The sequence below is a fragment of the Sardina pilchardus genome, chromosome 15 (genome assembly GCF_963854185.1).
Source record: "Sardina pilchardus chromosome 15, fSarPil1.1, whole genome shotgun sequence".
Lineage (NCBI taxonomy): Eukaryota > Metazoa > Chordata > Actinopteri > Clupeiformes > Clupeidae > Sardina > Sardina pilchardus.
The window spans coordinates 27402147-27415370 of record NC_085008.1 but is presented as its reverse complement, the minus strand read 5'-3'; the positions used below and the strand labels follow the sequence as shown (position 1 = coordinate 27415370).

The 13224-nt window shown below is 47.0% G+C and overlaps 1 protein-coding gene across 8 annotated transcripts in view; it reads left to right on the top strand.

Annotated features, from left to right (window-relative positions):
• Nucleotides 1-13224, top strand: part of tp63 (tumor protein p63) — a 57121-nt gene that overhangs the window by 41267 nt on the left and 2630 nt on the right. For 2 of the 8 annotated variants that reach the window (XM_062555780.1, XM_062555785.1), the window contains 9 exons: nt 2919-3105; nt 3374-3489; nt 4241-4350; nt 4769-4893; nt 5132-5217; nt 5571-5695; nt 10482-10627; nt 11566-11716; nt 12934-13027. In XM_062555780.1, the coding sequence (XP_062411764.1) occupies nt 2919-3105; nt 3374-3489; nt 4241-4350; nt 4769-4893; nt 5132-5217; nt 5571-5695; nt 10482-10627; nt 11566-11716; nt 12934-13027 (1140 nt within the window). Of the gene's footprint in view, nt 1-2918; nt 3106-3373; nt 3490-4240; nt 4351-4768; nt 4906-5131; nt 5218-5570; nt 5696-8198; nt 9610-10406; nt 10630-11549; nt 11717-12933; nt 13028-13224 lie in introns of those variants that run through there. The other 6 variants (XM_062555783.1, XM_062555782.1, XM_062555784.1 and 3 more) reach the window with 6 other exon arrangements.

Genomic DNA, 13224 nt, shown 5'->3' with positions numbered 1-13224 from the left:
GCTTTGAAAAGCACTGGGGAGTGTTTTTGAGCCAGGTTGATGTGGAAGCAGCGCGCGTCTCCGCTGCCAAGCTTGTGTAACACCCCGAGTCATCCCGGGCAGGTGTGGGGCTGGGCTCCTTTCATTGGAACGCTTCGTATCAAAAGTTAATGGAGATGGATTCTAATGGACCATTGTTCTAGAAAACAGCCTGCAGCACAGTTCGCACTCACTCACTCGCGCGCTCTCTCTCTCGCTCGCTAACTTGGCTCTCGTTTTTTTTTTTTTTCCTTCTTCTTTCTTTTTTCTTCCACTCTTTACAAATGAACTTTCGCAGAGAAGTTTCTCTTTTCTTTTTTTCTCTTCTCGTCCTCCTCCACATCGTCCTCCTCCTTTTCCTCCTCCTCTCCTGGGGTTGTTTTTTTCCACGAGAGAGAGCGGTGCGCTGATTTCTCTCTCTCTCTCTCTCTCTCTCTCTCTCTCTCTCTCTCCACATGTTTGTTTGTTTAGTCAGCTCAGCCGCGGTGAGTGTTGGGAGCGTTCGGTCCACACCTATTGTTCGTTTCTCCCTCTTGCCAGGAAAGGGTGTCCGTCTCGTGTGGATGACACATTCTTGATGTTGGGGTGGCGGGGGGGGGGGGGGGGGGGGGGAGGGGTTAAAAAACAGTGCAGTGCGGAGTGTGTGACCGTGACTAACACCTCTAACAGTGAGAGCTGGGTAGTCACTGACGTGACTGAGTGGTAGGTCGTATTTTGGTGACGCAAGCACATTTCCGGTTCTGGTGGTTAGTTCTGATGCTTCGTCACTGGACCTCTTCGTGTTGGAGGACGGACATGACCTCATTGTGATGTGCAGCGCGGGGTGACTTGCTTACCTACCTGGTCGTGGTCGTGGCTTTTAATGATGATGATGTGGCAGGCGAGGATTGTGTTATGTCTCTGGAGGGGCTGAGTTTGGTACATTCCTGGCTTGGGTGCTTCTAGCCTGCAGCTATCTCATGGCTGCACACAAACACACACACACACATATACACACACACACACACACACACATTCTCTCTTTCTCTTTTTCTCAGACACACACACACACACACACACACACACACACACATTCTCTCCTTCTCTTTCTCTCAGACACACACACACACACACACACACACACACACACACACACACACAGTCTCAAGGCCGCTTTCCAGAAGGTCCCCCCAGTGTGTGAATCCAGCTGGTGTGTGGGACATCACGCATCAGCTCACAGTATAGGGACTGGACCGTCCTCTGTCCTCCTGTGTCGCTCGTTTAAAGTTCTGGCCATGAGGGCCTCCGCTCCGAGGCCGTAGGGGGCAGCTGTGTCCTCCTCTGCCTCACCACAGCAGGGCCTCAGGAGAGCCTCAGGAGAGCCACGGCTTCTCCAGGCCGTCTGAGTGTATCTTTTTAAACCAACGACACTTGAGTGGCAGTTTCACTCTTAATCAGTTTTCAGTTTCAGTTTCGGTAGGTAGTTGCCCACTCATTTTCATACTGACAACCCTTCGAGTGAACTCAGACTCTTACAGTACTTGGGAAGTCATGGTGGAATTTACCCAAGATGCTGCTGAGGTGTCACTGTAAATTCAGAGTCAGCAGGCCAAGCAGAAGCCAACCACATTTAACAGCAGCTATGAACAATGCAGACAAGTGTAAATAAAGCATAAAGCATGTCTTGCAGAGACATTTTACCCAGGGGGCAAAGGGTGTTTTACAGACATGGGCTGCTGTAAAAGGTTGTCATGCAAAAATAAAATCTAGGGTGTCCCAGGATCACAACCTGGGTGGCCAACCCGGCCAATAAGCTGCTGTTTGTGTGTTATCGCCCTTTTTATGCCCCATTATAAGTCTATGGACGAATATATTATGGGGTGAATAGGGTAAAAATTTTAACAAATAGATATCCCCACAAAAAATTCTCAGATGATTATTTACATTAAGGCAATAGTTTTTTGTATTGCAAGTTTTTTAAATATCATGCACAAATATGTAAATGAGGCATCATACACTTAAATGTACGCAATAGAAAAGTTTGGCCTGTACCTTATGGGTAAATACAGTAAGAAACAGCCTAGGCTGAGCCTAACCTATATATTTTCTAGGATCTTAAACCCTGTAGATATGATTTAATATGTGCTGAGACAAGTCTCACCTTCTTCCACAACATTTGACAATGAATCTCTCTATAGTATTTGCATTGTATTGTAATGCATGGATTCTCAATGTACACCCATGTAGCTTTATGTTAGTGTAACCCAAAATTGTCCCATGTTAACATTCATTTTTATATTCAGCATAGTCGGACCTTTCACCAAAAGTTTGTTTGGTTGATAGAGGTGCACTTTAAGCCCCCCAAGCCCAAGGCTATATGTATGCAAATCCGTGCATATTTCATTTGATAATGGTTCATCTACATAAATGTATAAAGTATTTCAGAAAACTTGCAATACAAAAAAGTATTGCCTTAATGTAAATAATCATCTGAGAAATTTTTGTGGGAATATCTATTTGTTAAAATTTTTACCCTATTCACCCCATAATATATTCGTCCATAGACTTATAATGGGGCATAAAGAGGGTGATAACACACAAACAGCAGCTTATTGACCGGGTTGTCCACCCAGGTTGTGATCCTGGGACACCCTAGATTTTATTTTTGTATGACAACCTTTTACAGCAGCCCATGTCTGATTTCCCTAACAAAGGGGGTTTTGACCCCTGGGTATTTAGACTTGTTATGAAGTTGTTACTTAGCTACTGTATATCCTTATGTGCAGTGAACAAGAGGTCATTCATAAAGCCAAAACATGAATATTTGTTTGTCATTATTTATTTATTTGTATTTAATTAATTAATTCATTCATTAATTACATTGTTTTAACCCTTTCCTGTCTGTTGCTCTGCGCCCACAGTACTCCACAGACCTGAAGAAGCTGTACTGTCAGATCGCCAAGACATGCCCGATCCAGATCAAAGTTCTGACCAACCCGCCGCAGGGGGCAGTGATCAGGGCCATGCCCGTCTACAAGAAGGCGGAGCACGTGACCGAGGTGGTGAAACGGTGCCCCAATCACGAGCTGAGCCGCGAGTTCAACGACGGTCAGTGCAGCAGCGTCAACTGGAGCATCTAAGATCAAACACTTTATTTACTTTTTTTTACACAATTTTACCCTCCTTATGCAAGTAGAACTGAGTCTTACACAGAGAAAGAAATTTGATTCAATTTTTTTTATGTTTTATTTGGTGTCAAAATGCTTTAGGGAGTGCAAGGTTGATCAAAACTCAGACGTTAGCCGCATGTCACATGATTGATTATGAGTTGTGACTGAAACGTGTGTTTGACGTAAAGTGTGATTTTTCATTCCAGGACAAATTGCTCCTCCCAGCCACTTGATTCGGGTGGAGGGGAACAGTCATGCCCAGTATGTGGAGGACTCCATAACCGGGCGCCAGAGTGTTCTAGTGCCCTACGAGCCCCCCCAGGTGAGCCCATTTGCCCCCTTAAGCCCCCAACACCAAACACCCCTAGCTCCCCACTCTTCCGGCCCCCCCGACGGACTGCTGCCCTGGAGCCCCGTCAGGCTGACACCCGCTTATTACCCCTCCACTGCCCCCCCCCCACCCGCTTATTACCCCACCACTGCCAGGGCTAATAACTCAGAGGTGAGGGCTGCAGCCGCTGCTAAAGCCGTTGACCTTCTCTGAAACAGACAGCGGTCATGCACCTTCTGCCCCGACCCCCCCTCCCCCCCTCTTCACACACACACACACACACACACACACACACACACCCCAAGCCCCCTCCAGCTATCTGGACCAGCTGCTTCTCCTCCTGTGGATGTGTGTGTCCCTGAAAGACCCCAGTCATGTCTGAGACACACACACGTGTTTATTACCTCCACCCTAATCCAGCCACCAAACCAGTTTCGCCATCGGATCATACTGATATTTGTGTGTGTGTGTGTGTGTGTGTGTTTGTTTGTGGTATTAAATTAAGCAAGACACATGCTGCACATTGGCACAGAAACAAATTCTTTGTGTGTTTGTTATTGGATTTGGTTGTAGACGTTGAACTGGGCTGGACAGCAGGCAAATTGACACCCACACATGCCATACACTTGTTTGAGTGGCATACTTGTGCTCCACACTGTATAGATGGGTTGTTGTGTGTGATTGCCCCTATTGTCCCTGATGGATATCTGACTCTGCTGGTGTTGCGTGTTTGTTTATGAAGGTGGGAACAGAGTTCACGACTATCCTGTACAACTTCATGTGCAACTCCAGCTGTGTAGGAGGGATGAATCGACGCCCCATCCTCATCATCGTCACCTTGGAAACCAGAGAGTACGGCCCAACCTCTTACCTTTATCTTTTTTTTTTTTTGAGTTTTCCTTTTCCCCATGTGTTGAAATCCGGGTTTTAAAAAAATGTTAACTGATCTTGAATTTCATTTATCTGGCCAACTTGGGAACAATAACAACTTGCTTTCCTGGTGTTTACATGAAAACAGCAGAGTGTCAAAATGTGGGGCCACCTTAGAAACTGGAGTTTTGGTTTTAAACAAAACTCATTCACTTGGAAAGTACCTTTGTACTCTACTGTAAATAGACTGGTTCCATGGGTGTGTCAAGTTAATGACATGAAAAAAATGTTTTTTTTTTTATTGATCTGAAAATGTAATAGTCTCTCTCTCTCTGTCCCTCTCTCACTCTGTCCCTCTCTCTTTCTTTCTCTCTCTCTCTTTCTGAATGGTCCATTGCAGTGGTCAGGTGTTGGGTCGGCGGTGCTTCGAGGCGAGGATCTGCGCCTGTCCAGGACGAGACCGCAAGGCGGACGAGGACAGCATCCGCAAGCAGCACGTGACCGACGGATCAAAGAGCAGTGAGGGTACGAAACGCCGTAAGTAGCGTTGGGGCTGGTGACGGGGCTCTGTCCTCACACACAACACACTCTCCTCACACACACACACACACACACACACACACTTATCCAACATCACTGCATGCTGGTTGGTGGGACATTTCCCTTTCTCTTGGTGGGTGTTTCTCTGTCCTGCTTGCTTAAACAGTGTCCAGCTCTTGGACACAGAGCGCGTTGTGACACCGTGTCCCCGTCTGTCCAACAGCCAACTGCCGCCAGGCGCCGCACGGCATCCACACGTCCTCCTTCAAGAAGAGAAGATCTACTGATGATGAGGTTTTATATTTGCCCGTGAGTAGCCACTTCAGTTTTGAAAGTATCATAAAACGCACCACGTCCTGTCCTGCTTCATACGATCAGGAATTATCACACTCTACTTAATTATGGAAAAACGAATGCCGGTTATATCTCAATAACCTTAAACCTAGAGCTGACTCTAACCCCGAGTCCTTTGAATAATTGAAGTGTGCTTTTCCCTCAATTAACTATTACGTACTCTGCACTTTTATTGCGCTTTCTGACTCTTCAAATAAAATGAATCTCAACATGCCCTTAGAAAGTGGCCTCTTTGATGAAACAGACATGACATTTGCCTTGTGAAGGTCCTGACTCACACTCTCTCTCTCTCTTTCTCTCCATTGCAGATTAAAGGGCGTGAAATCTATGAGATTTTGGTGAAAATCAAAGAGTCTCTGGAGCTCATGCAGTTTCTGCCTCAGCACACTATTGAGTCCTACAGGCAGCAGCAGCAGAGCCTGCTGCAGAAACAGTGAGTACAGAGTCAACAGTACATCACACACAACCAAGTGTACTGAGACAGAGAGAGACAGGGAGAGAGGGAGAGAGAGAAAGGGAAAGAGAGGGAGAGAGAGAGAGGGGGACAAAATAATAATAAGAAAAAAACAGGAAAAAAAGAAAGACATACACTAAGCATGATAGAGCGTGCAATAGTGTGTCTCTTTCATAACTACATAACAACACCTAACTCCACACGCTAGCATCCATCATCAGCTAGGGTCACCCTTGTGTGTGTGTGTGCCGTTTTTTTTTGCCTCTCTTTTGCCTTGGCTGTTACCATGGTACTGTGTTTGCTGTTGCCTGACTGCTTGGCCCCGCATGCCATTGTGTGTAAATGGACGTGACCTTATTAGGCACTGGTGCTTTGACTTGACATTTTAAAAGGCATGGGTATGCAGACCAATGCACAGAAGAGTCACCTCAGGGTAATACCCGTAAAAAAAAGACTCCCAGAGTACTTGTTTGCATTTGTGTGTGTGTGTGTGTGTGTGTGTGTTTCACTTTTACTTACCATTCAACACTTGGAATCCTGATTATTATTTGGCTTTGGATGGCATGAGTTGGAACGAAATTGCATGCGTGTGATGAGAACGAGCATGAAGTGTCCTGAAGATAACCTGGCTGGCCCGCCGATGCCCCGTGTCTGAGCGGTGTGGTGCGCCTTATCCGTGTTCTTCTCTGCGTGCTCACCGGGGCCTTGGCCGCTTGAGCTTCTGCTTTGCTTGGCAAACAGTTACTAAGCGTCGAGTCAACCATGACTGGTGTTTGCATCATGTTTCTTTTATTATTTAATTTGCGCCGTGGCGAAAGGGTGTACCTTGCGTTAAGAGCAGAGCAGGGTTACTACAGGGCGATCTCCTCCCGCTCCCGCTCCCTCCTCTCCCATTCCTGGGCCTTCGTCCAGCCTCAGCCACCAGCTAAAGCCCCTTTAGCCTCCAGACAGGCGGAGCCCTCGGCTCCCTGAGCTCCAGGTACTCCCAGAGGTGGAGGTGGATCTCCGCTCTTTCCCAGGCTCCGAGACTTGGCCCTCAGTGGCGTGCTCCTCAGAGAGAGAGAGAGAGAGAGGGGGAGAGAGAGAGAGAGAGGGGGAGAGAGAGGGAGGGAGGGAGAAAAAGAAAGAGAGAATTGGAGGGTTGGGGTAGGGACGTTAGAGATGATTGGGTGAAAAAAAAAAACTGGAGTGAGGGATATGTAAATTATAGCTTTGAACTGTGTGTTTAAATGGTCTGTGATAATTACTGCTTTTTCTATGGCGTTTTCTCATTAAGAAGGCTGACAGAAGCCTGCTGCTGAGATAGTGTGTGTGTGTAGTGTAGTGTAGTGTAGTGTAGTCACAGAGCACCCTGGTCCTTATTAAAGCTCACATTTCTCACCAGTTTGGTTGTGGGAGTGTGAGGGTTTTATAGCGTGGGGCTGGGGCAAGAGTGTGATAATAACTAGGTGAGCAACTCAGCCAGGTAGCCATTAGGACTTCAGAGACTTGAAAAAACACACAAGGGCTGTTTGCTGTTTTTCTCGTGGGATTCAAACCCATACTAGCCAGTGCATGGTGGTCACCTCACAGACCCTGCTAGAGTAGCCTCACCTTTTGTCTACTGCACCTCTGGGTGAAAAAGTGTGTTCAAATCTAAAGGGTTAAAGGAGATGTTGCGTCCTATTTGACTGTGGTGATGTGAACCCCTGTGTGTTGTGTTTGAAAGGCAGACCTCTTGAGTAGGATCTTTATCCTTCTCTTTTTCTCTCGCATGCCGAGGACTCTGCCTCTCCACTCTTCTTCTGTTCTGTTCTTCTTTTCCTCTAACATCCACAGGCTGCTCTTCCCACTTTGCCCAATAAAAAGCGCCGGCTGGTTTAGACCATGACCATGTCTCTGTCTGTTTTTTCCCTCCAAATTTTCCACCGCTGCCCAAAAGGAGCTTCCATTAGTTTAACACTAGCGCCACCATGTGGAGAACATCTGTACAGACACAAATCAGCTTATCTCATCTGCACACCAATTCCTGTCTGGCCCTTTTTGGCATGAAGTATATCTAAAATGAAATATGAAATGGGAAATTCATATTTGTCCCTTCCCTTGAGAACTTTATAGCTCCACTCAACATTGGTGGGTTGCATAAATGTGACACCACACACCTCCGAGTGAGGTTAGCGCTCTGCTCAGACACACCTTGCCCGAGTAATTATTATTCCTGGTCCCTGTGTCCATATTTTGTAAATATCTCCCTTGGTTGTCAACACTTCTTAATCGCTGTCTGGCAGTCTGAAGGTGTGTTTCTGTTTCTTCTCCCCTGATCCTCCTCCTCTTTACAATATTCTGCTCTCAACTGGTAGGTTTCCCTCTTTTTTTTTACTGAGTTTCTCTAGTCATATCCATCTATAAGTCTCCTCTTCTCTTCTCTGTCTCTGTCTGTCTGTGTGTTTTCTCTCTCTCTCTCTCTCTCTCTCTCTCTGTCTCTGTGTCTCCATGGTGGCAGTCTGCTAAAAGCCCGCCTGCGCTCGGAGCTGCTGGAGCCGGCGTGTGAGCAGAAGAGACGCTGCAGCTCGTCCTGAGACTCCTCCGTCCACTCACATTCCTGCTCTGACCGCACTGGCCTCCGCTCCCTCTCCGCCTCCTCCTCCTCCTCCTCCTCCTCCTCCTCATCTTCCTCCTCTTCGTCTTCCTCCTCTTCGTCCTGCTCCGAATGCACTGGTCCTATACATCACAGAAGCCTCACATCTCAGCCGCCGCCTCTTCCTCCATCTGCTGCTCCTCGTCCTCCTCGTTCTTCTGGCTGACTGCACTGGCCTTCTAGTATCTCTCCATCTCAACCTCCTCTTCCTCCTCTCCTCGTCTTCCTCTGTGCCCCTGTTTGGTCCACTCAGTGGCCATAGCTCTGTGGTCCCCCCCCTGGAGTAGATGTCAAAGTAAAAACAGTAGCTTTTGCAGTCACCTTATCGTAGCATTCAGTTGACTCAAGGTAGTGTTCCTCTGTCATGGATCAAGTTCACACCCCTAGCTTTCTGCATCACACACAGTCACACCTCTTACACATGAAGAATGTACGTTCTTAATGCAGGGTCTTTTCATACTCTAAAGGTTAATGAAGACATAACTCTTTGCATGGCCGATTTTTAAATGATTTTCTTTTTTAAATGTAGCTGTTGGGTGTCATATATTGATTATTGCTAGATGTTTTCACACATGCACACCAATGTACAAATCTCATTAGAATGCTGGATTTTCTCTACTTCCTGTAGTGTTCAGATGTGTAGTTTGTAAATGAATATAATACCTGCTGGTATTGCACAAAAAAACTACATTGCACACAGTCAGAATAGCCTCAGAGCTGGCCACTTCCCTTTCCTGGTGAGTCTGGGAGGTTGAAGTAGGTCAGGAACCAAGCATCAGTGTTTTGTCTGTTTGTTTGTGGGACTCGTACTGTAGTCATCCTTTGGGCTTTTTTGAGAGAGGAATGAAATGAACTCTCTGGCTTTCTACTGCGCTTTTGCCCCCTGTTTCATTGTTGGAGCTGGACTCAAGTGCCTTTGGTTGGGTTTGTTTGGGATAAATTGTTATGGATAAGATTATGCTGGTCATGTTATATTCTATCACTGCAGGGCAGTTTTTCTTTCTTCGTTTGTCACTGAGATTGATTTGATTGTTTTTCTCTTTCTGTTTTTTTTTGTGTATTTTCTTAAAGAAAATAAAAGCATATCCGTTTTGTTTGAAAGGCATATGAGAGGATGACAATTGATGTTGTTTGTTGTTCATGTTTAAAAGTGACTTTTTTGTGACATCAAGGCTCTTGCACTTTTGTGTATACTCAATAAATGTTCCTGTCTGCTACCAACTTCTACTCTTCCTCCTGACTCTCTTTCCTTTTCCTTACATTTCCTTTCTCTCTAGCCGATTCAGACGCATTTTAGATCAATCAGCGCTCTATACTTTGAGACTGATTTCACTGATAATGGTGCAATAATGATAAAGGTCTTGACTCTAAAATGGATTATACATATTAATGTAAATACAGTTAGTTGCAAACACTATGTTAAATCTGATCAATCAGTTAAAGATGTTTTATTGTGAATCTGCAAATGCAAACACAAAGTTTCAGAACTGCATCATAATCCTATACAAGTATTTTCATTATAATTGGCAACCCTCTATTTCATTTATGGGACTTCAACTTCCTGAAATCCTTCCTTGTAAACATGGATAGCCAGCATTGGCTACACATCCCCCCACTTCTGCCAAGTCTTTTGTTTTCTGTGTCCAGAGGTCTTTCTTCCATATACTGTCACTTTCATCTTTCTCTTGTAAATCTGTGCTCAGCATTACAGCACAATGGGTTCTCGGTCAGTGTGACACGAATGAAACCATAGACATGTTATGAGCCGAGGCAAAAGGCACAGCACCACTCACAACACACACACACACACACACAAACAAAACCATGATTTAGGACCAGGCATATAGATTGTTTGAATATAAAGTATAAGGATCTATTCTGTACTGTGTAATGTTATGAGTGACTTGTGAGTGATCTTGGCAAAGCGTGAAGCTCCAAGCGCCAGATCCCAGATCCCAGATACAGATCCTGTCTGCCTGTCTGCCTGTCTGCCTGCCTGCTGCCTGCTTTGTTGCTGTGCTGGAGCAGGGCTCCTAACTAACCACGGGGCCATTCTCTGCTCTGTTGTTTAAGATGGGATTTTTTGGGCAGTCAGACTTACAGCCCGTGTGCTCCTCCTCCTCCTCCTCTGCCTCCTCTCTGCCCCAGGAGCGCCCTCCCCACCCAGCCCACCTTCGGCTCCAGCTCCCCTCCCCACGGCAAGGTCAACAAGCTGCCCTCCGTCAGCCAGCTCATCAACCCGCAGCAGCGCAACTCCCTCACACCCTCCAGCATGAGCGCTGGGCTCACCGACAGTAAGTGGACCCCAGGAAAAGTCTTCTAGTGTGTCTGTGTGTGTGTGTGTGTGTGTGTGTGTGTGTGTGTTTGTGAATGAATGGATGACTGAATGTGTTTTCTATCTTGAGGGTACTGTAATGCATTTGTGTCTTTGGTTGTGCTTGTGTGTGTGTGTGTGTGTGTGTGTGTGTGTGTGTGTGTGTGTGTGTGTGTGTGTGTCTCTCTGCCTGTGTGTATGGGTGGCTACTTGTTAAGTATTCTTCCTTCTCTACATCTCAGGACCCTATGTCTTTTCACCCCCTACGGGGGTCTCTTATCCTGTGACAGTGTGTATGGGGGTGGGGGGTGAGGGGTTAGGGGGTGACAGAGACACATAGGGAAATGAGGGGAGAGCCCTTTCTTGTTGGGGCATGTGTGGCCTGGAGTCCTCCTCTCCTCTCCCCCTCTCTCACCCTCTCACTCCCTCTCTCTCCCTCTCTCCCTCTCTCTCTCCGCCTTTACGTCCTGATATGTGTCTTCCTGTTCGTGGGCTCGTGGACGAATGTGATCCGCTGTGAACAGTTCCCCCTCTGTCAGAACAGAGCTCCTGGGCCTGTCTGTTTATGTGTGTGTGTGTGTGTGTGTGTGTGTGTGTGTGTGTGTGTACCCTAGGATTCAAGTATACTTTTCCTCCTGCCATCACTCTCTCAAGTAGCCTGACCCCTGTGGGAAAACCTGTGGTCTGCGTCTGCGTGTGTGTGTGTGTGTGTGTGTGTGTGTGTGTGTGTGTGTGTTTGAATGTGTGCTATGTTTGGTGTGTAAGTGATCTTTGGAATCCTCTTTCCATGTCACTTATGTAAAGCTACAGGCTGTTTTTGACTAGACCGTTCCTCTGTGTGTAGTGTGTGTGTGTAGAATATGTAACGTAACCCTCTATTGTCTGGTCTTGTCTCGTTTGGTCTGGCCTGGTCTGCAGTGACCCCCATGATGAGTGCCCATATCCCTGGCATGAACACGGACATGAGTGCCCTGAGTCCTACCCACAGCCTGCAGCCCCAGTTACCCATGGTGCCCTCCTCCCACTGCACACCCCCCCCACCCTACCCCATGGACAGCAGCATCTCCAGGTACAACACCCCTCTCCTCTCCTCTCCTCTGCTCTCCTGTCCTCTCCTCTCCTCTCCTCTTCTCTCCTCTCCTCTCCTCTCCTCTCCTCGGCTCTGCTCTCCTCTCCTCTCCTCTCCTCTCCTCTCCTCTCCTCTCCTTCTAACCACTGTAGCCCTCCTCCTCCTCCTCCTTCTCTCTAACAGAGTACTTATCGTCTCCTCTCCTCTCTTACTCTCTACCCAATGTACCTCCCTTCTCCTCCCTCTCTCTAACCAATGTACCTCTCCTCTCCTCCTCTCTACCCAAGTTAGCTCCCCTCTCCTCCCCTTCTCTAACCAATGCACCTCTCCTCTCCTCCTCTCTACCCAAGTTAGCTCCCCTCTCCTCCCCCTCTCTAACCAATGCACCTCTCCTCTCCTCCTCTCTACCCAAGTTAGCTCCCCTCTTCTTCCCCTCTCTAACCAATGCACCTCTCCTCTCCTCCTCTCTAAGCAGTGCATCTCAGCATTACCACCTCCCTCCGCATACCTCTGCTCCTCCACCACTCATTTCTCAGTATACCCCCCCCCCTCCCTTCTTTCCTTACCTCTAGTCTCCTCACCTGTCACAATACTGCCCCCCCCAGCCCTGTAACCATGCACAAGCATAATATTGATAATCAATCTTATTAAATGTGACCATTCAAAGTGAAATCAGTCGTTTTGCGCACAACGTTATTTTGAGAAAATCAACAATAACAAACTTCCGGGTTAAAATGTTGAATTTCACACTTTCGCATAATTCGACTGTATACAGTCAACAACGCATTTCACGGAAAAACATAAGTTTTGACTGTTAAACCTGGCGAAGATTCAACACATTTGCTGTCATTCCCGTTGTGCACGCGCCGCTTAAAAAGGGGATTTCTCCTCTTCTGGCATATCGTGACAGGAGAACCATGTCAACTTTGGATGCGGTTATCTTAGCGATAGTTTGTGTAATACCCTCGATATACATATCGTTGGAAAGCTTAGTTTATGGCCGTTCACGTGAGCACAATAACTTAATTTAGTAAATTTTACCGAAACGACTGGTTCCGCTTTACAGGGTCACAAATGGTAGTGATTAAGCGTGAAATATTCACAGAACAAAGCGTTACAGACACACAGCCCGTTCTGATTTGTTTTGTTGCTGCATTTGCGAGTGATGATGATGACATTAAGTTGTTGACGTCGCTCCTTCACATTGACCATTACAGCTTTCTTTTGCGGCTGGGATGCTCAGCCTGCTTGGACTACTTTACAGCTCAAGGGTTGACCAACATCTACCAGATTGAGAACTACAACATCGAGGTGAGAAACACAGACGCCCCCCCCCCCCCTCCCCTGCAGCTCTCATGTCCTACGACTCTCCTCTGTCGGCCACACCACCCCACGCACTCCAGCATGTAGAGTGGAGTAAAAGGACCACTTGAGGGACGTCCAGAGCCCATTTAGCCCACATACATTTCTATACGTGCTTCTCCGGCATGTAGGGTGGGTGGAGTGTC